Source organism: Manis javanica, chromosome 8 (assembly GCF_040802235.1).
Source record: "Manis javanica isolate MJ-LG chromosome 8, MJ_LKY, whole genome shotgun sequence".
Taxonomy (NCBI): domain Eukaryota; kingdom Metazoa; phylum Chordata; class Mammalia; order Pholidota; family Manidae; genus Manis; species Manis javanica.
The window spans coordinates 28,672,053-28,694,692 of NC_133163.1; the positions used below are offsets into that span (position 1 = coordinate 28,672,053).

The 22,640-nt window shown below is 42.4% G+C and overlaps 1 protein-coding gene across 6 annotated transcripts in view; it reads left to right on the top strand.

Annotated features, from left to right (window-relative positions):
* Positions 1-22,640, top strand: part of DPF3 (double PHD fingers 3) — a 251,902-nt gene that overhangs the window by 87,812 nt on the left and 141,450 nt on the right. For all 6 annotated transcript variants that reach the window (XR_005055733.2, XM_036997693.2, XM_036997581.2 and 3 more), the window contains exon 2: positions 8,589-8,749. Coding sequence is in view for 5 of the 6 variants with exons in the window: in XM_036997693.2 (XP_036853588.1) it covers positions 8,589-8,749 (161 nt within the window). In the remaining variant the exon portion in view is untranslated. The remainder of the gene's footprint in view (positions 1-8,588; positions 8,750-22,640) is intronic.

Consider the following 22,640-nt stretch of genomic DNA (forward strand, 5'->3'; position numbering starts at 1 on the left):
GGTTTTTGGGTTATGTGAAGTCATGAGCAAGATTTGAGTATGGACAGCAGAACGGTGGTGTGCTTCTGCCTCCCTGAGCTGGGAGGGTCCCCATAGTAGTGACCTCCTTGCCTTGCAGATGGCCAGGCTCTCATCCATCCAAACGGTCCATGGCAGGTGGGTCAAGATCTTTCATTTGTTTGTTCAGTGCCATGTGCCCAACACTTCCTATGTGTTAGGTGCAGGTAACAAAAATACAGACTCTGCTAATGATTTTGTTGTGTAGAGACAACAAAGAGAAAACAAAAATTTTTTGATAGTAGTAAATATGATGAAAAAATATATAAGATAGAATATGAGCTGGCAAGGGAGTGGAGTGGGGAGGGCCACTGTAGATAGGGAGTAGGGAGGAGCCAGCCATGAGAAGATCTGGGAGAAATGTATCCCAAAAAGAGTAGACAAGTATGCAAACGTCCTGAGGTAAGGTGATTTTGATATATTAGAGGGACAGCGAGAAGATCACGGAGGCTGGAGTCCAGCTGACAAAGAAGCAGGAGAGTCACGCATGGTCAGACAGTCTGGGGGGCCTGTAACCCCTTGTGAAGGAGTTGAGATTTTATTTTGAGTCTAGTGAAAACCATTGGAGGGGTTTAAGGAAGAGAATGTCACAGTTTGATTTCCATTTTAAAAAGATCACTTGAACTGCTGTGTTGAGAATTGACCACAGAGGACATGTTCTTTGGGGTTGTGTTTTAAATGCCAGACTAATATTCCGTTTATTGGGAAAGGCAGCAAAGATTGGATCTGAGGATGTGTTAGTCCAAGAGTTGTCTCTAATTGATGGCTGCTTCTCCTAGCAGTCACACCCAGGGGACAGCATACTGGTGCCTGGCGTATTGTGGGTTATGGAAAGGACTCACTCTATGAACCAGAGAAACTAAAAATTCTTTCTCAATCAATGAAGTTTCTGTGATGGGTGTGTGTTTTCTTTCTAGGTATGCTTCACCCTAGATAATGCAGTCTTTTTTTTTTCCCACTTACGAAAGTTGGTTGCATTCTACACATTCTTTAACCTCCAGAGGAGAAATTTATTTTGTCACGTCTGGATGCCATTTGAAAGGCAAACCTTGGATACAAGAAGAGCTGCTGTCTTTCTTCTCCCTAGAGCATCCCCCTTGCCTGACCTCTGTGCCCCCATTATTTACTGGACAGAGTCACACTGCTTTTCTCCCGTCTCCAGCCTCTTGTCCTTGGCAGCCCCTTGACTTAAACCTGGAGTTGCGTATGTCATCAGAACACCCAGTGGCAGCTCAGAAATCATGGCCAGGTTCAATATAAATTCCGTCTTGCTTAGGCAGCTTTGCATATAATAAGTCCCTGAGAAGTCGTCACCAGAGTAGCTGCTGGAAAAGGGATTTATCAGGGCCAGTGGGCCTGAACATCAGACTGAGTGGCATTTAAGTCATGATGGGTGTTTTAGGGTTCAAATTCTTCATCTAACTTGGCTTCTGCAAGGCAATATCCTTGTCCTCAAGGTGCCTTCCCTGTGAAGTTACCAAGGTCAGAGTCATACCCACAGTGGCCACTCTGAGAATGCTGGAATCTTCTCCATGCATTTACCTTGAGCAGGCCTCTGAGAGTTTTGTGAGGGATGAGGAATTCTGTGGGACTGACTAGTCTGCTACAGGTTAGTGCTGCCAGGCTAATTCGTGCCAGTTGCCTGAAAAATTTCTCACCAGGAGTAAACCAGTTGAATCAGTCATTTAACTGGCTTTCCTGCTTTGCCATGAAGACATGGCCAAGGAGCAGCCCAAGGCCCTATTGTTTACGCCCTTGCTTTGAAGGTTGGAGAGCTATCCTTAGGTGAGCAAGTCTTATCACAATTACTGGGGGACCTGTCAAAAATACAGATGTCTGGATTACATGCCAAAGCTCCAGAATCAGAATGTTAGAGCTTCCTGTGCCATCCCCCTGACCCCCCCACCCCCACCCCCGACCCCCGACCTAATGACATACACTAATTCTGACACAAACCGAAGTTTGAGAGCCACTGCCCAAGACCATTCTTCTGGTGAGTGGGGGGATGGCATTCTTGATAAGCGCAGTAGAGGTGTTCTTGCCTCAGCAGAGGAGGAGCTAGTCCTCAAGGGGGTGTGGTGTGAGGACAGTACAGGAGACTCTTCCGTGAGCTTCTTGTTAAGTTCAGAGAAGGGAAATACTAGCTCTGTATTTTTCAGAGTGGCGTGAATATTGTATATGGAGAAATGAAAACCTCAAGAGCTGAAGTGGACATTTTTTAAGATGCTGGGGACCCTTCAGTCAGATTTGAACTTGTAGCCTATCTGTTTCCAGATGCTTAATCCTGTGATCTGGAGAAGCCAGATAACTTCAGGTTTACCTCATCTTCACATGGAAAACACATGAGCATCCTAAGCATCTCTCAACCGTGAAGCCTCCATTAGTTTGCTAAGGACAGTGTGACGTATCAGTCAAGCGATCCATACTTATCACGTGCTTCTACGTTCCAGCTCTGTGCTTAGTTGGGTAGCACAGAATACATAACCCTTCATCCCTGTCGTCAAGATGCTTGTAGTCTAGTTGGGTGGGAAGAGATCAGGTGGGTGGGAGAGACAGGCCCAACATGAGTGAGACAGTTAGGGAGCTCAGAGAGGCAGAGAGCAAGCACTGACGGAAGGGATACCTGGGAGGGCTTCTTGGAAGAGGCAGGACTTCAGCTAGTAAGATTAGCCTGGCCAGGGGCTGGAGGCAAGCATTCCAGCTGGGAGGAAGGACCTGCCTGCTTCACAGATGTTGTCTCTGATCTTGTGGCAGGCTTTGGATGGCTGGCTCACCACCCAACAGCTCCCCTGCTCTCCTAGATGCCTGAGGTTGGTCTTGGCCACCCTGCTGCCCAGTGTCTTAGAGCACAGGTTTGGGAGGGTATTTGCAGCCTCAGAGACACTGCAGGAGTGAGTGAGGTGTGTATGTGTGTCACGTGCTGTGTACGTGTGTCTCTGTCCGCCCAGGCAGAGGGTTGTGTCACAAAGTGACAAAATACTGCTCTTTGGGGGAAGGAGAGAGAAACCACCAGGGGTTATAGGCATTTATGTCTGTGTGCCAGAGATTCTGTCTCATTTAGTTCTCTCACAGGCCTGAAGGAGAGGTTCTGGTACCCATTTGTGGGAAGTAGAATTTAGGCTCAGGGACGCCCCAGGGTTGTGTAGCCAGGAAGTGGTGGAGCTGGACTCAGAGCTGCCTCATTCCACATCTCTGTTCTTTTAGCTGTAGCTCAGTCCCTCAGCTCCCTAAGGGCCTATTGGCACAGGAGGACTTGGGCACCACTGGGAGCCATCTTGGCTCCTATACTGAGGAGTGAAAGACTAAACGCTGGGTTCCAGGAAAGTTTCGTTTTGTCGGGATGAACAGGAGAAAAGCCCTCATGGCTGCAGTCAGGAGACGGCTACACCAGCCCAGGAGCCGGGTGATGACCGAGTGAGGGATTGCAGACATCCTCTCAGTTTTTTCCTGAAGTAGGAAGGAGATAGACCTGCGTTCTAAGCCATCAGCCTATACACTTAACCAACTCTGAAGACTGTGGCCACCCATGCAGCATATGCTTTCCTCTTCTAATTTAAACACCTACCATAGGTGAGTGTTACGTGAGTTGTTGAAAGCAATTCACCAAAGACACGCTGGGCACCTGCTATATGCTGGGCTCTGCACCAGATGCTGGGGTAAGTCAGGTTTGCAGAGTTGCCGGGTTATATGGCTCCAGAGGGCATTCACTTTGAAGATTACATGAAGGGTGCCCCTGGAGATATTCAGTGCAGTCTGGGCGGCTGTGGGCAGTGTCCTGGCAGTTGTGGCGCCTGCCCTCATGGAGTTCATGGTCTAGTATGGAAGACAAATGGTAAATATTGAATTGAGTTGAAACTGACATTATTGGTAGTATTATTATTACCTTTGCTGGAAGAGGACAGAGTGAGGGAGGAAGGGGACTGGACTCTCTCTCACCCATCCTCTACAGCCCTTCCTATTTCAAATATGAGAAGCATTGTCTTAGCCTGGGGGCTCTAACAGAATACCAGAGCCTGGGTGGCTTCAACAGTGGACATTTATTTCTTATGGCTCTTGAGTCTGGAAATCTGAGATCAGGATGTCAGCAGGGATGTGTTCTTATGAATACCTCCTTCACTGCTTGCGGATGGCTGCCTTCTCATTGTGTTCTCAGAGGGCAGGGAGAGAGGGGGAGAGAGGGGAGAGAGCAGAGAAAGGAGGGAGAGGAGAGCAAGCAGGAGCATGAATGTCCTCCTGTCTCTGATAAGGGCACCGATCCCATTGCGAGGGCTCTATCCTCCTGACCCAGTGCCCTCCCGAAGGTCCCGTCTTCAAATGCCTTCACATTGCCGGGTACTGCTGCAACATAAGAATGTCATGGTCACGTGGGGGAAACAACTGGGTCCATAGCAAACACTAAACTTGGCTTTCTTTCAAAGCACAGTTTTAGGAACAGTGTAACTGTGAGGAAAATGAAAAGCTTCCCCCACTTTACCAAATATTGCCCCCTGCTTGCTAATTATTTATAAAACACCACATCAATGGGGAATGGCTTTCCATACCACAGCTAGAGCTTAAACATGTTTAAATGTGAACAGGAGAGAGCATATCGATGTAGATGAGTTTTAATGTGTGTTCATGGGCAGTTGTGGAAGTGTGGGCAGCTGAGTGACACAGCAAGAAATCCAGGTGCCCACAGAAAAGAGGGGCAATGGGGAGGGGGGGCCCGACGACCCTGCCCCAGGCCTGGGGTTCTCCTATCTCAGCTTGTCTCGGTTTATGTGCACAGACAGCTGTGGTAGGCCAAGGTCCTGGTTTTATAGCCAAAGGGGACTGGTGGCTGTGCAGTGGAAATGGAGAGAAGGGAAAACTCCCTGAGAAATGAGGGTCCAGTGCCAGATGGGGTGAGGGAAAGGGAAGGGTCAAGGGTAGCTTGCTGGGGAGATTAAAGAGCAGTGCTCTCTCAGGTCCCCTCACCCCGAACTCCAGAAGGATGGAGTTTCTGGGGAGGGCACAGGCTTCCAGCAGGAGACAAGGAATTTACTTGTCTCAGTTTATGTGCACAGACAGCAGTGATAGGCCAAGGTTCTGGTTTTATAGCCAAAGGGGACTGGTGGCTGTGCGGTGGGAATGAAGAGAAGGGAAAACTCCCTGAGAAATGAGAGTCCAGTGCCAGACGGGGTGATGTATGGCAGGACACCTGCCTTGGGGCAAGAACCCAGGAGCCGGGAGACTCCAGGCACCTGGGTGGAGGGTGGAACCTGGGAGCCAACTGGGGACAGTGGATGTGGAACCTCAGAACAAGTGAGATATTGAGAGAGGGAGGCAGAAATGTAAGGAAGAAGAGGAGCAGAGGGTCTGGGGCGGGGTGGTGGTGGAGAGCCTTTGAAATATCACATGTGGCGCCTCATTGCCAATCATTTTGGAGAAGTCTCATTTTTTTTCCACTTGGAATCCTCTTTGGCTCCTTGGACTCCATTTCTCCATGGAAGATGCTCAAGGAGGGTCCCCGGAAAGCCCTCAGAGCTCAGATGCTCTTCACCCCATATGGGATGCCTAAGAGATCTCACCCCTCACCGTGCCCCCAGAGCGGGCAGCCGGTGCTGCTGCAACAGCAGGCTGGGGGGGCCTCCCGCTGGCGGAGAGCCCAGCCATTTGTCGTTCTTGTCTTCCCCACTTCTGATTGCAGCCTTGGGTAGCCTGCAGTCAGTTGTTGATGAGAACATCATTCTACTCTGCCTTGTGCCAGCTTCCCCCTGCCCAAGACATTGGTCATCCCGTGGTGATGCAGCCCTCTGGTTTGGGGCTGACAGGTGAGGGCTGAGGCTGGGTGGTGCCTGACCCGGCCTTCGGCACACTGGTCATGCGCCACCAGATGAGTCATTCACTGACAGCTTTCCTTGGTCCCCCTGCCCCTTACAACTTGAATGCACATCACCGCTTGAATCTTAGCATGGAGGGATTTTGTTTTTAAAAAAATCCCATATTGCAAAGGACATTTGCCCTGTCTCCTGTTTAAATTGCTTTCCACGGGTTAGGGAGACCTGGCTATCAATTTTCTTCTGGAGAGCAAACCAAGGCCTGTGAAGATCTTGGCTAATTAAAATCTTCACAGATTTTGAGAAGTGCTGTTTGAATTTATCAAAGAGGCTGAAGTCTCTTTTCTCTTCCTGTGTCCTGAAAAAGGCTTCAAACTTGTTTCCGAATCCCTGCCAATGCCTGGTCTGTTTAAGAGTGACGTCCCTGGAGACGATGGCGGAGAGGGTGTTGGGTGTCACATTTTTGCAGCTCCAACCTTTGATGCCGTTGTTCCAGTCTAGGGAAAGTCTTCTCTGTTTACGTAAGAGAGGCACCATTCACACAAAGATTACATTTGGAAATACACATTCTGCCCCCCAGCATGCCTGTTACTAATAACATTGCATGTTATGAAAGTGGAAAGTATTTAAGATGAAATTAATTTTCACTCTGCGTGCCACTTTGTTTGACATTCGTTCCATTCGGAGTGGGGCATGAACTTGGCCAAACTCACTTTTCAATTTTCAGCAAGTTCACTTTCTTGTTCCTCTCTTTGAGATTGGAGCTGTTGGAAGCGAGTTGTGAGCATCTCAGGAAAAGTCGAATTTGAGGTCCTACAGTCGATTTCTTTTGTATTGGCTTCCAGAAAATGACTTTTTTTAGGAGGAGTGTTTTGAAAATGGAAGTCTTCTCTCTAGCCGATGAGTTGTACCGTATCATTTTCTTCCCTTGTTCTTTTTTTAATGGGTTCTCTTTCGGCAGAATTTCTGGAGTTGGGAGAGTTAACATGTGTTTTGGCAGTCTGTCAACAGATCGTGGGAAACCAGGTTACTGTTTCTCACATCAGACACCTCTCTGTCAGTGTGTCTTTGTCAGTTCTCATCAATGCGGCTTGGCTGGTTGCTATTTTGTGGAGGGAATCTGGAGCTGGCGCATCCAGGACAGGCTCTATGTCATCCTGCCTGGGCTGAACCCGCCAGAAAAGTTCTGTTAGCAGTGAGCTACATGGCCTTGGTAGGAGGAGGCATTTAAACCGGTAGGACACAGATGTGAACACTTTGTAGGAAATGGTTCTTTACTTTTGATCAATCTCATGATTCTCGTTACCAACTTTGATTACATCAGCTTTTGTGCTGTTCCATTTTATGGCATTTTAATGGGCCTTCATCCCCTCCCCAATTCATTTCCAGCTGTGTGACCATTATAATATGATTACAGTTTTTGGTTTTGCGACTGCTAGGGCACTTTCTGAGCACATTATACCTTCCTTGTGAGAGTGAAGATGTTCAGAGGGGAGAAAGGAGCAAAGGGCTTTTTTCAGGAGGCGTGTGAACAGTAACTTCCACAAGATGCCTCAGACAGAAGCCTCATGGCTGCCGCCTTCCAGAATGAGAAATCTGCTTTAAATTCTTTGGTAGCTTCTCACCCATTGCCTTTTTTTTGAGTGTAGAAAAATCCACTTAAAACTTTGCTTTCTTTATTCCTCTAAATATTTGGTTAAGTAATAATACTATTTTTTACTTTGATACCTCTGCAACCCCAAAGGTTTTGGCTTCTTCAAATCTATAGAGAATCAAAACAAAGGGACATTTATAATGACACTTTAAAATGAGCTACTCGATTCTCCCTTTGGCTCTGCAATCCCTGCACCCCTCCCGTTGCTGCCTTTCCTCTGCCTCCCCACTAAGAAGCTCAAGTTTACCTGGCAGAGGTTATCTTATTACATTTGTATTTCCTCGAGCCATTTGTTAACCTCTAACGCCTATCTTTCATTTGTTAGGTATTTGATCTCACTATGTTTTTGCTTTACATTTGATCAGTTTTATCAGTGTTAGCTCTTTAGTCTTTGAAAAGGATACTATCTTAAAATTAATAGCATCACCGTAAGTCCAAGGATACCAAGATTCAGGAACATAAAATTTACCGTGCTTAATCATATCACCATTCCAGCAAATCAGAAAGGTCTTTCTCTTTGTCATTTAAACCCCAGGAATTAAATTATTTTGAGTTCCAAATCCAACCATTATTATTTTAAATGCTTCTTTTATTTCTTTTCCACCAGGAAGTTATTTTTCTTTAAGTGTATGGTTTTGAAAGATTGGTGCATGCCCCCCCACCTTTGCCTCCTTCCCTCTATGTAATAGCTCTACTATTTTAAAAATTGAAGTATTGTTATACATAATCTTTTATTGTTTTCAAATATACAGCACAACAGTGGCTCAACAGTTACCTACATGATTAAATCCTCGTTCCTGCTAGTGCAGTTACTATCTATCAACATAGGGCTGTGTTAATAGAATCATTGGCTGTGTTCGCCATGCTGTACTACCATCCCTGTGACCAACTTCTATTATGATTGAGAATTTTTGTGCCCCTTTATCCCCCTCACCCAGCCCCGTGGTAACCACCAGTCACTTCTCATTGTCAAGTACCAAACTTAATGGCAAAATCTTCCCTGGGAGCCGGGTGGGTGACCCTCTGGGTGTGCTTCGATTTTCCCTGGCCTTATTCCTCCTCTCTCTGTCTCCCCACAGGCTCGGGGATCAGTTCTACAAGGAAGCCATTGAACACTGCCGGAGTTACAATTCGCGGCTGTGTGCAGAGCGCAGTGTGCGGCTCCCCTTCCTGGACTCACAGACCGGGGTAGCCCAGAACAATTGCTACATCTGGATGGAGAAGAGGCACCGAGGCCCAGGTGAGCTGTGCCACCCCTGGTCATGTGCGTGTTCCGGCTCCCAGTCCTGAGGTTGGAGGCCCAGGGATTGGAATCCCTGCAGTGCACGGGCAGCTGCTGCAAGCCCTACCAGGGCCCAGGATACTTTCAAGGAACTCAAACTACTTTCACAGATCTTAGCAGGGGTTTGGAGGGTGGTGTGGGGCCTTGAAGCCACATTGGTGGGGGAGGGGTAGAATGAAAGAACTCAAGGTGTTTGGCCCAGACTGAGGACATGACAGCCATCTTCATCTTTTACCCTTGTGTGTTGGGCTAACTTAGTGGTTATAAGCTGGGAACCCACAGTCAGACCTTGGTTTCAGGCTTAGCTTTCCCTCAGGTTCCTCATCTGTAAAATGGGGATAATAATAGTAACTACAGCAGGATTTTGTCAGGGTTAGATGCAAATGTTCATAAAAAGCTGCTAAAATGAGTTTAGCACATAGCAAATAAGTATCTGCTCCAGAATTGCTACTATTATTGTTAATACCATTATTACCGTTACTATGACTCTAGTTTTCTAGGTTCTAGAGAACACAGACAGATGGGTGGAGATTAAGCAGGCAACTCTAGGGATGTAGTTTTCCAGCTCTATATGGGTATATTTAAAAAACTTTTTATTATGAAGAATTTTAAGCCCATACAAAAGTAGAGAGAATAGTAAAATGAATCTTCATAGTATTTATCACACAGCCTCAACAGTGATCAACTCATGGCCAATTTTGCTTCATTTATACTCACCTCCCATTTTCCTCCTTGGCCTCAGGTTATTTTGAAGCAAATCCAAGATAGCTGTTGGATTTCATTTCATCCTTTTTATTATTATTATTATGTCACCTGTAAAATTTTCAGTATGTATCTCTAAATGGTGAGAACATAAAACAAACCCATAATAACTATCAAAACTTAAAGGTAGCAATAAGACTTTAATAACATCAAGTATTTGTTCAATGTTTATTTCCCTCTGTAGTTGAAATCAGGATCCAAATAAGATCCCTATATTGCAATTGGCTGATGTGTCTTTTAAGTCTCTTTAAGTCTGTAGGTCTCCGTCTCTCCTTCCCTTCTCCTCCCTTCCTGTCCCATTCTCTCTCCCCCTTGCATGTTGTTTGTGGAAGAAACCAGGTTGTTTACACATTAGGGTTTCCCAGAGTCTGGATGTTCTGATTGCATCCCCGTGGTGTTATTCCTGTGAATTGGTAGTTAGGGCTAGGGACCTGAGCAGATTCAGGTTCAATTTTTTTTTTTTTTGGCAAGAACAATTCCTAAGTGGTGGTGTGTGCTTTATCAGGAGGCTCATGTGGTCTGGCTGTCTCTCTTTTGCTTGATGATAGTAGCCCTTGATGATAATTACCTAGACCCTTTATCCTATTAAGGGTTGCAAAAAGGTGACATTCACTTCGAGGCTTTCATTATTTCTTCATTTATTAGTTCTACAGCTTGTATAGAGAAACATCTCATTAAAAGTTTGGTGATTGTTAAGGCATAGTTCACACATGAAAGCAGGATATGTGATTTTCCCCCTTAATTTACCAGTTTTCATAATAATGAATTGGTTCCCTAGTATTCTCCGTAGGTGACCAATAAAATAATTTATTATTTTTGAGTACCATCATGATTTCACAGATTTTAGCATGTTGGATACCTTTTGATCCATTGCAGCTATATTCTTACTGATGCTTCAATTGTCCCCTCTTTGGCCAGAAGGGTTTTTGGTCAGTGCTGGTGTTTTGAAACAACCCTGGTAGTTTCTGATAGTTTCCTTGCTATCCTAATATTAGGACAGATGGTTTAGGCTCATCTTGGATGCTTCCTGCTCCATATATGGAATCCACTATTTCTCTAAGAAACCACTTCCTTTTTGTAGGAAATGTTATTTTAGAGACCACAATCTGGTGGTTCTCATGGCCCCTGTGCTGGTCATTGTTTCTAGGACTTTTCGTGGAGCCAAATTAGAAAATAAATTTTTTAAAGAGAAATTTGAAGTTATATTTGAAGTCGCATTATGAAGTTCTGCTATTTCCCATTCAATTCAGTTTTACACCTTTTTTACTTAACATCTTAGTTTTCTATCTGCTTCCTTCCACATACAAAAAAATCACTCTTAATGATGCTTACATAATTACCTACTTGCTTTATCCCACAATATGCACACAACAGTATTAGAATAAGATGAGATTATAACAAGATTACTGAAAATGTTTTTTTCCCTTTTTTTGCAATTTTTTTTGTCCTTAGAGTATCTCCCATTAAAGATGTAGAGTCAAATTACTGTGTTTTAAGGTCATTTGATATAGTTTGTCTGTGTGGTTGTGTTACTAGCTCAATATGTAGTTATACTTATTTGTTTCATTTTGCTTTCACTTATTAGGTATTTCTTTTTTTTGAATTTCATATAATTTCTTTGTCTTTTTAAAATTATTTTTCATTTTTATATAATTATAGACCTACAGGAAATCACAAACATAGCAGAGAGATGCCCTATACTCTTTACCCAATTTCTGCCAATGGAAACATCTTATGTAACTATAGTACAATATCAAAACCAGAAAACTGACATTGCTAAAATGTATGATTAATTCTGTCATTTTATCACATGTATAGATTTGTGGAGCCACTACCACAAGAAGTTACAAAACTATTTCATCACTACGAAAATCTCCCGTACACTCTCCCTTTATAATCACTCTCTCCTCTTCCTCTCGCCATTTAAATCTTTTTACCCACCCCCAGTTATAATAAAGTATCTTAAATATTTCCTCTATCTACATTTAAAACCACATCAGATAGAATTATTATTTTACTTAAATTATCAAACAATTTAGAAAACTTAGGAGAAGTATCTGTTTTGTTTACTCATATTTTTAGTCTTTCATTATCTTCCTGCTATCCCAAGATACCTTCTTTTATGATTCCTTTCTGATTAAGTTCTTTCTTTAGCCATTCTTTTAAAGTCGGTCTGCTGGCAACAACTTTTCTTTCTTGGGAGAATGTCTTGACATTTTCCTTCATTCTTGAAGGATATTTTGCTGGATGTAAAATTTTAGGTTGATAGGCCTTTTATTTTAGCACTTAAAAAAGTGTTTTGCATTTTTTGGCCTCCCTGGTTAATGGTGAGAAATCTGCTCTCATTTAAGTTATTTTCTCTTATAAGACAGGTGTCCTTACTCATTGCTGTCAATATTTTTTTTGTTTATTTTTCAGAAATTTGATTTTGATATATCTTGGTGCTTATTTCTTTTTTGGAATTCACTTAGCTTCTGGTTTCTGTAGGTTTATGTCTTTTGCTGAATTTAGGGAAATTTCAGCCATTATTTGAATACATTTTCATCCCCACTTTTTTTCCCTTCTCTGACACAAATGTTAGACCTTTTAACAGTTCCAAAAGTCTCCCAGGCTCTGTTCATTATTATTATTTTTTTAGTCTCTTTCTCTTTGTTGCTCAGACTTGGTGTATTTTACTGTTCTCTTCTCAAGTCTGCTACTTCTTTTTTCTATCCCCTGCATTTACTGTTGAGTTTTTTTTTTCCTTTGTTTATTGTTATTTGGTGTTTTTCAGTTCCACATTTACCATTTGGTTCTCTATATGTTACATTTTTTTTTTTTTTTTTTTGCTGAGACTATATTTTTCACTTGTTTCAAATGTTCTTGTTGAAACATGTTTATGATGGTTATTTTTCCAGATTATTCTGAGATTTGTGTTATTTTGGTATTGGTATGTATTTTTTTCTCATTCAAATTGAGATTTTTTTGGTTCTTTGCATGAGTGATTTTGATCGAATCTTAGACATTTTGGCCATAATGTTATGAGATTCTACATGTTCTTTGGTAAGGCATTAAAATATTTTGTCCATCTTATAATTGGATTAAGAGGTTGAATTTTATTTGACATATAGCATTATGTAAACTTAAAGTATACATGTTAATTTTATACATTTATATATTGTATATGATTGCCATCATAGTGATAATTAGCACCTCTGTCACATTATATAATCTTTTTTTAGTTGTTGGAATAGTTAAGTTTTGATTTCTTCTTGTACCCATGGATTATTCAGAAGTGTGTTGTTTAGTTTCCAAACATTTGGGGGATTTTGCAAGGAGATGTATATTGCTTATTTCTAATATAATCCGTATGGTCAGAGAATACTTTGTATGACTTAAATCCTTTAAAATTTACTGAGATTTGCTTTATGGCCCAGAGTTTGGTGTCTCTTAGATAAATGTTCTCTTTGGTCTGGAAAAGAATGGTATTTCCTGTAGTTGGTTGGAATATTCTATAAATATCAATTAAATCAAGTTGGTTGGTAGTGTTGCTGAAATCTTCTACATCCTTACCTTTTCTGTTGATTGGTTCTATGGGTTATCAAGTGAGTTTTCTGACTTGAAATTTCTGACTATAATTGTGAATTTATTTCTCCTTATAAATCTATTATATATTTTGAAGTTCTGTTATTGTGTATAAATATTTAGGATTGATATGTCCTCTTGATAAATCAATCCTTTATCATTGTGTAATGACTTTCTTTATCTACTTATATTCATTACTTTGAAATCTACTCTCTCTGATATTAGTATAGCCACTCCAACTTTTTTTTTGATTAGTGTTAACATGGTATATCTTTCCCATTCTTTTACTTTTAAACTATTTGAACCTTTTTGTTAAAAGTAGACTTTTTTCTTGTTTGTAGGCAACATATAGTTGTGTCCTGCTTTTTAAATATAATCTGACAATCTGTGTTCTTAAAATTGGGGTATTTAGATCATTTGGGCTTAATATTATTGTTATAGGTATGCTTACATCCATTATTTTGCTATTTTTTTCCTATTCATCTGTTTGTTACCTTTTCCCTCACTTTCTTCCTATTTTGGAATTAATTAAATTCTACATGATTCCATTTTATTTCCTTTTTTGACTTATTAATTATAACTGCTTAACGTTTATAGTTTACATCTTTAATTTATGTACTGTTTACCTTCAGGTAATATACTATTTCATGAATAGTACAAGAGCTCTAAAATAATATTCCAGTAACAGAAATAGTGCCCCTTCCACCTTAAAGATGTCCATATCTTAATCCCTACAATTTGTGAATATGTTATCTTCTGTGGCAAAAGGAACTTTACTGGTGTGATTCAGTTGAAATAGGGAGATTATTATTATTATCCAGATGGGCCCAATGTAATCATGTGCAATCATAAAAGTCTTTGTAAGAGGGAGGAAGCAGAGTCAGTCAGAGCAGGAGATATAACAACAAATGCAGAGGTTGAAGTGATGCAATGGAGGAAGGACCCATAAGCCAAAGAACGTAGGTGGCTTCTAGAAGCCAGAGAAGGCAAGGAAATAGATTCCTCCCCAGGTTATCCAGAAGGAATGCAGTCCTGCCAACACCTTGATTTTTAGCTCAGAGAGACTTATTTTTGACTTCTGACCTCTAGAACTATAAGATAACAGCTTCATATTTTTTTAAGCCTCTCAGTTTATGGCAATTTGTTACAGTAGCAATAGAAAACTAATACAAGTGTTCTTTTATTTTTCCGCTATTGACCTTTGTGCAATTGTTGTTGTATGTTTTATTTTTACATATGGTATAAACCTCATAGTACGTTGTCATAATTTTTGTTTAGTTAATTATCTTTTAAAAAGTTTTAAATAATAAGAAAAAACATAATTACTCTTGTACAAAGCCATTTCTGATGCTTTTAATTCCTTTGTACATCCATTATAGGTCTAGTATCACTTTTCTTCTGCCTAAAGGACTTCCTTCAACATTTTTTATAATGTGAATCTGCTGATTAATTCTTTAAACTCTTGAATGTCTAAAAATATCTTGTAGTTTGCTTTAGATTTTGAAGTATTTTTACTGAGTATGGAATCCAGGTTGGCAAGTTTTTTGTTTGCTTGCTTGCTTGTTTATTTTTAGTACTGTAATGATGTTAAGCCACTGTTTTCTTGCTTGCATTGTTTCAGAAGAGAAATCACCCTTATCTTTGTTCCTCTATATTTAGTATGGTCGTTTCTCTTGCTGCTTTTAATAGTATTTTTTCTCTCTGTCTTTTTGGTGGCTGAGTGGCTACAAAGATTTTATCAAAAATTTAAGATAGTGGCATTTAAGTATTCACATGTGTACATAAAATATTTATATAGAATATCACTGTTTTTGAGCAGTTTTGATTATCATGTACTGTATAATAGTTTTCTTCATTTCTTATGCTTGGTTTTGTTGATCTTGCATTGTTTATAGTTTTAATCAAATTTTGAAAATTGCTAGCCATTATTTCTACAAATATTTTTTCTTCCAATTACAAATATTTGGCTGTTTGATGTTGTCCCACAGCTCATAATGCTGTTCTTTTATCTTAAAAATTCTCATTTTCCCTTGGGTTTAATTTTGGATAGTTTCTATTGCTGTGCTTTCAAGTGTGCTAATCTTTTCTTCTGCAATGTCTGATCTGACATTAATCCCATCCAATATGTTTTTTATCTCATAAATAATTTTCATTTCTATAAGTTAAATTAGAATCTTTAAGAAAAACCCTATTTTTACTTAACTTTTGAACATGTGGAATACAAATAATAACTTGTAATGTTCTTCCTGCAACTCTAAGACCAGTCAGTTCTGGGTTGGTTTTAATTGACTGATTCTCCCCTCCCCTGCCCCACCCTGATTATAGGCTTCATTTTCCAGATTCTTTATGTGCTTTGTAATTTTGTACTGATGACAAACATTGTGAATTTTACCTTGCTGGTGCTGTATATATTTTTTATTCCTATAAATATTCTGAAGCTTTGTTTTGGAACAGTCAGATTACCAGTTTCATCCTTTCTTATATTATCATAAAAATTATTTAGGGGGAACTACAGTGTGCTTATATACTAGGGCTAATTATTCCCCATTAGTGAGGCAAGACCTTTCTATATACTCTACCTAGTACTCTATGAATCATTAGGTTTTCCCAACATGCTGGTGGGAACAGACTATTCCTAGCTCCTTGTGCACTCCAGGCACTGTTACCTCTGTTCTTACTGGTGGGTCTTTCCTTAGCATTGAGTAGTTTCCTTAAGAGCATGAGATGATCAGTAGTAAGCTGAATACTTGAAGGGGACTCTCTATGGATCTCCGCAGTTCTTTCTCTTTGCACCTTTGTTCTGTTTACTGTTCTGTTCCTTGAATTCACCTTGGTCTTCCCTGAGTCTTCAGATCTTTTCCTTCAACTTGGACTCAGAGTCTGCTGGATTCTACCCGTATTCCTCTTCCCTGTGCTACAGTCTGTAAAATCTCCAAAGGCAGGGGAATCACAGGGCTCTTCTTGTTTGTTTCCAGACCCCAGGGATCATTGTCCTTCATTGTGTGATGTCCAGTGTCTTGAAAACTTTTGTTTCTTTTTTTGTCTTTCTCTTTTGGTTTCACATAGGAGGGTAAATTTGGTCCCAGATAGTCCATCTAGCCAGAGCAGATGTTTGCTTTTTATTTTAATTTTACTTTATAATTGTATAAAATATTTACATGGTTCTAAGGTCAAATCTATAAAACATAGCACATTCAGAGAAAGTTCAGTTCTATCCCTGTCCTTTTACTCTCTTCCTTTCCTCTTTCTGTAGGCAACTTCTCCTTCTTCAGACCATTATGTTGGTTTTGCTCTCTCTGTAAGTAACTTTTTTTCTTTTTAGCTTTTTATTTAATTATTCCAGTAAGAAACCCTATGCAAATAATAATATATTTATATATGTATATATATATGTGTGTAGTATTCCCACTTGTTAGATAAATGATAGTATATTTTACACACTATTCTTCACCTTGCTTTTTTCATTTGACAGTATATCTCATTGCAGTGTATACTTTCTTTCATCTATCTCAACAGCTTTCAATAGTCCACTAAATAGATATACTATTATTTATTCAACTAGGTGCCTATAGATGGACATTGGATTTTTTCTAGTCTTTTTATAGTATTAAAAATGCTACAGTGAATATATATTTTTGTATTTTTATGTGTTAGTTTGTGATATAGATCCCTAGAAGTGGAATTGATAGGTCAAAGGGAAAATACATATATAGTTTTGCTATGTATGCCAAATTCCCCTTCACAGGGTTGTGTCATTTGCTTTCTTACCAGTGGTGAATGAGATTGATAGGTATATTTCTAACAACACACTGTTTGACAGCACAGTAGAATGCTTTGTGGAAGGGTGAGGACTAGAATTATTGAAATGGGATGTGGTAGAGGCTGTTGTCAGGGATATTAGATAGGCAATTTTTGACTAGTAAGAATCAGACTCAATAACTTCTAAGCTCCCTCCTCACATTATAATCCTTTTATTCTTAAAAAAATTCTTCTGATGACTTAGGAAGTATGTCCTGGTTGTTTATTTGATTCTCCACACATTTCTTATGTCTTACTATAATGCATTTATACTACCAGGATGCATTTCTCCATGAGCAATTTTAGTTGATGATGCAGTAGGAAAGGAAAAATAAATTCCACAAAAAGTGGCTTGATGGAGTGAATGGGCAGGCTAAGGGTTCTTTTCCTGATTGCTTTAGTGGGGGGAGCTGTTTTCCTAAGGACAGGACTCTGGGTTTCAAGCTGGCTGTGTGTGGACTAGCAATGGGGGAGTTAGGTAGGATAGTGGAGAGGCTTTGAGCATAGGCTGTGGACTAGACTACCCTTATGAGCTGTATGATCCTGTGCCAGTTACTTAATCACAATTAGCCTTTCTGTCCTCCCCCTTTAAATGCTCAGAATTGTCATGGTGATATAACAGTGAGTGTGAGGTGCTAGCCTGGGACATAGTAAGAGCTCAGTAAATGTTAGCTATTGTTACCATGTCAGCCTTTCAGTGTGATGGGACCAGTGAGGGCTTGGAAAGCCTGGAGCAAGAAGGGGTAGGCAGCATTCTGTATTTGAGGTCTCCCTTGCCAGGGCAGTCCTGGCACATGGGACAGCAGAATTGAATATGAGAGAGAGAGAAGCTCATGGAAAAGAATAGGAGATGGGAGCAGATGGCTGGTGACCCAGAGAGAGAGCCAGGCTGAGTGCTGGGTTTCATGTCAAGTGCCTAGGACTCCGGCTCTCAGGGAAGGTGGTTGTCCTGGGATGGTCAGGAAAGCCTCACTGAAGAGGTGGTCCATGAAGTCAGGGAAGCTCTTAAATAAGCCAAAAGAGGATGGAAGGGCAGAGCACCAGGAAATATCATGGGTAAAAATGTTTGTGAAAAACATCTTGCCCACTCCTCAAGGCTGGTGTAGGGTCTTATTACTCATACCTCCAGCTCTGTAGAGATGGTTCAAACTGGTGTTTTCAACCACAAACCTTAATGGAGAAGCCGTTATGTGCTGGGCCCTCAGAATACAAATATGAGTAGGTTTGATATAATGCAAAGCTCCTTTTAGGGAGTTTCTCAAACTGTAACTGCCTTGGTGTATCTCTGATATTCTGGTTCAGTAGGTGTCCCCACATCTGCCCTTTTCAATAACTACCGATGCAGTTCTGATGCCCAGTCTTGGTGAAGAACTCCTGGCTTATGTCATTATCTGTTGTAAACGTGGAGGCTGTTAATGACGTATCATAGTGACATGTAGTGGACCAAGATACAGAGGATATCTTTAAATGGCAGTGGTGATCTGAAGAGGAGCCTGCTGTTGCCTTTCTTTCCTGTCCAGAATAGTGTGGGCATGCGCACAGATGATGAAAGAGAAGCAGCATTTGGATTCTGAATTTGGAGCCTTCAATTCTGGTACCCCAGTTCTGAGCAGGTGTGGTCACTGCCTTTTTCCTCCAACTCCCATTCCCCTCTAGTTTCCTCAGCCTCTCAGTTGGCTGGCCTTCAAGCCCAAGTGAGTGGATGGGATTCAGATGACTACTGTGCTGTCTCGGGACAGAGGGTGGGCACATTGGCATGAGCTACAGGAAGGTAGATTTTGATTCAAAATAAGGATGAGGTGAAACTGTTTGTCATAGTAAGAGTTGGCCAACAGCAGGAAGTCTGTCTTGTGAAGTAGTGAGATTTCCTTTGTAGGGAGGGTTCAATGGCAGCTGCGGGTCCATCCCTCTGAAATGCTGCAGGGAGTGTCCCTCTTGGGGTGGGCTTGAACTGTCACCACTCAGCTCTGGTTGGGGGAAGAAGAGATTACTCCAGTTCTTCTCTTCTTTTCAAACCCTGTTCATATCCCATACCATCCTTCTCCTTTCTATGCCATCTCATCTGAATTCTCAATAACTCACGCCAGGTCTGTAAGAGGCGGTCAGGATCCTCGTGCCGTACTCGGTCAGTGCTAGTAATGAGTGAGTTGTCTGGAGCCTGCTGACTGTACAGGCATCAAGCCTGTCTGCTGGATTTTTCTGAGGAGCCGGGTCTCCCTCCAGCAAGTGTGCGAAGTCCTGTGTGGGTGTGGGTGTGTCTGTCACGCCTGTGCTTGCACATGAGTGTGAGTACTGTAACTAGAGTCCCAGCTCAGAGTAACAGAAAGGCAGTTTGCTTAGTGGCATATGTGAGCAGAGTAGTAGCTGTGGTCTTTGTTACCAGGGAGGGACTAGACACCCCTCTCGCCTCCCCCCTCCTTTCTCCTCTCCTCCATATTCCCCCTGCCCCAGGCTGGCACCTTCAGGTTAATTTCCTTGGCTGCCGCGATGACTCTGTCCTCCCTCTACCACACACATGGGCTTTGAGTTATGTGCCTCCTGCTCTAATGAGATAAACAACATAACTCTCGCGGGGCTCTGCTCGTCCTTCTGTAAGTGGAGCTCCAGGGCCGAATGCATCGGCCTTTTAGAGGCACGCTGGTGCCTGTCAGCCTAGAAGGAGGGCAAGGAAGGGGGGGGCGCACCCCTGGCAGAGTTCTTGGGGCCGCTTGCTTTTTGAGATGAGGTAGAGTCAAAGCAGGCATCAAAGGGAGGCCTGTGTCCATCCTCGTGGTGAAAGCAGCAATGAACAGCAGGGGCATGTGGGGTTGGGGGGGGGCCTTGTCATGCCACGTGGCCATCGAGTCCAGACTCATCTAAACAGCTAACTCATGATAATTAATAACTAACATATATACAAGGCTTCATGGTTTTAAAGAGCTTCTTGTTGAATATAAGCTAATCCCTCCAACAGTCCCTTTAAGTAGATATTATTGACACTCTTACGGGTAAGGAGACAGGCTCAGAAAGGTGTGGCGATACTTCCGAGGTGACAGGGCGTGGTGCTGTGAGGACTCGTGTGCTCTTCCTCTGTGCTGTGGGGCTTCTTCAGTCCATCAGAGAAAGTTAGAGAATGAAATAACAACAGTCTCCTCTTCTGGACACTTAAACTACTTACTAAAGTTGATTCTCCCAGGAGAGACAGTGGGCCTACAGCTATAGGCTGCATGGCCTGAGGCTGCCTCAGGGCTGCTGACCAGCAAGTGCAGTGACCACAGTCACAGGGAGGGTGTAGGACCCGGACGAATGTTGATGGTTTGGAAGTCTTGTCACTTAAACCTTTTGAGAGTGCTGGGGTAGGCCTGTCCTTCTCACCTACTGGCTTTTGGTCGGGTTGGGAATACCGTGGAGCAGCCTGCAGGGCAAGATGGAGCCTAAGGCATGGAGACTGCCATCTTGGGGTGGGTGGGTGGGCTCTGGGATCACTTCTGAGCCCACCTGGGGGATAGAGATAGGTTTGGATGGTTTGGATGTGGAGCCAGGAGAAGTAGGGCCAGTGGTCATTCACCTCATTTCTGAGTCTGATTCAATTCTGGTTGAAGCCTTGATACTTATTTTTGTATGTGCCTGCTGGGCACTGTGCTAAGCCTTGGAGATACTAGAGGTGGATGTGGTTCCTGCTATCTTGGATCTTATAAAACCAGTAGGGGAGACTAATAAGCAGGCAGTTAATGGCAACATCTTTGAGGAAACACAGGGGACCTGGGATCCTACAGGTAAGGCCTTAAACCAGTCTTGGCCCATCAGAGAGAACATTCAGGCAGATGAAGTAGAACTCTAACCAGATGATGCTTAGACATCCAGAGGTTCTCAGACATTGAAACAATTTATAAAGGTCTTAAAAAATGGTTGTCCAATTCTCCCACCCACCTTCCTTCAGATTAGGTAGGTTTGGCATGAGTTTTAGGTATTGGTGTTATTAAGAAGTTCTCCAGGTGATGTTTGGTTGTCAGCCTGGATGAAGAATCACTGACCCAAGATGAATGGGAATTGGTGGGACCAGGTTGTGGGATGTGGAGTAGTGGGTGAGCCCTTGTCCCTGGCCGTCTCTGGGATTCTGGGGAATACCAGCCCAAACTTTGGGAAGGGACTCAGAATCAGTACATCCATTTAGGAATTTTTGGGGTCAGAGATGACATGGTCCTGGAGTGAACCACACCAGAAGTCTCCTTCTCTCAAAGAGAGGTCAAAACTGGACTTCCCATGGGAGGAGGAGCAATCTTATTTTATCTGATTTATTTGGTCTTCTACAAATCAGCCACAAGTCTGGTCCTCAGAGCTGAGGGAGCTCAGCTGCAGGATCCTCCTACTGCGCAGAAGTCCATGAAGTTACCAACAAAATCAAGTATTAGTTTGAATCTTGGACATAATAAGTCCTTTGCTCATAACAGCAGAGATTTCTCTGGGGCCTCTAGGCTCCATCACCCTTAATGATTTCTAAGAATCAAAGGGAGGGATAGGGTCCTCCAACTTGTTCACAACATGGCAGCCTTGGAAGCAGTTGTGTGATTAAAAAATGAAACTTAGCACATAAAGAGAATTCAAAAATTTTTTGTTTCTTTAGTGCTAGAATAGTTGCCTCTGCTTTGGACTCAATTCAATTAATGGGTCGAGATGACTAGTAAAAATGAAAAATGGGTGAATGGATATATAGCAATGAAATTTTTGTAGGTTTCTCTGCAAAAGGCAAAATATGAAGTCAACTTTCTTCTTAATTTTTTAGAGGCACCCCCCCAAATGGCAGACAGCAGATGGGAATAGGGTCCTGATGTTCTGAACCCTGTGGTTCTAGGTCTAGGAAGTGACCTCAGGAGAGGATGTCTGCCTCTGACAGCTGTCACATGCCACTTAACTACAGAAGACTGAGTTGTTACTTTGATTAAAGTGAAGTTGGAACATAATCATTTGTTCATTCATTCACTCATTTATTCAGCAGATGTTTAGTCTGATTCTTCTAAAGGCGCAGCTCTCGGGGGGAATTTGGGTGGGTTGGTTGGCTTTCTGGCTTATTCTGGGATGTATCAAGCAGTCTATTTCATCTGCAAATCACCTAACCAGTCTTAAGCCCTTCTCCCCCTCCCCTTAGCCCTCACCCTGTGCCCTTTTCTCTGGGAATAGACCAGGGTCTGGTGTGGGGTGTCCATGTTCCTCCAAGGCCTCGGGCTGCCACACTGTGTGCCACAGGAACCACAGGAGTGTTAGCTGATGAGCAAAGGCTCACCAGGGTGTTGGGCATGACAGGTGATGCTGGTGGGAAACATAGGTACCAAGGGCCAAATCTAAATGGAGGTTCTGGTTGGGAGCCAGTGGGGTTGGTATATCGGCCCAGCCTTTGGACTCCTGCCCATTTATTTCTGCAAGGCCCAGGCAGGTGGGCAGGGCTGTATTAGGTATGCTAGCTCTGCAGGCCATGGAGAATGACCACCAGAACAGGCTTATATTCTGATGGAGGTTACACAGGACTTCCATAAACTTCAGTGAGCTGCCAGAAGCTAAAGTGGTTGCAAGAAGCCAATAGGTAGGAGATTTGGTTCTCTGATCCTGTTTCCTTGAAAGGCTTCCTAATCCAGGCTGTCCATAGGTAGGCAGACTGACTTCTGCTCCACCTCAAGGGAACCTGCTTAACCTAGACCTGGACAGAGGGGCAGTCAGTGGGCAGTAACTGGAGATCCACTGCCTTGGGAAC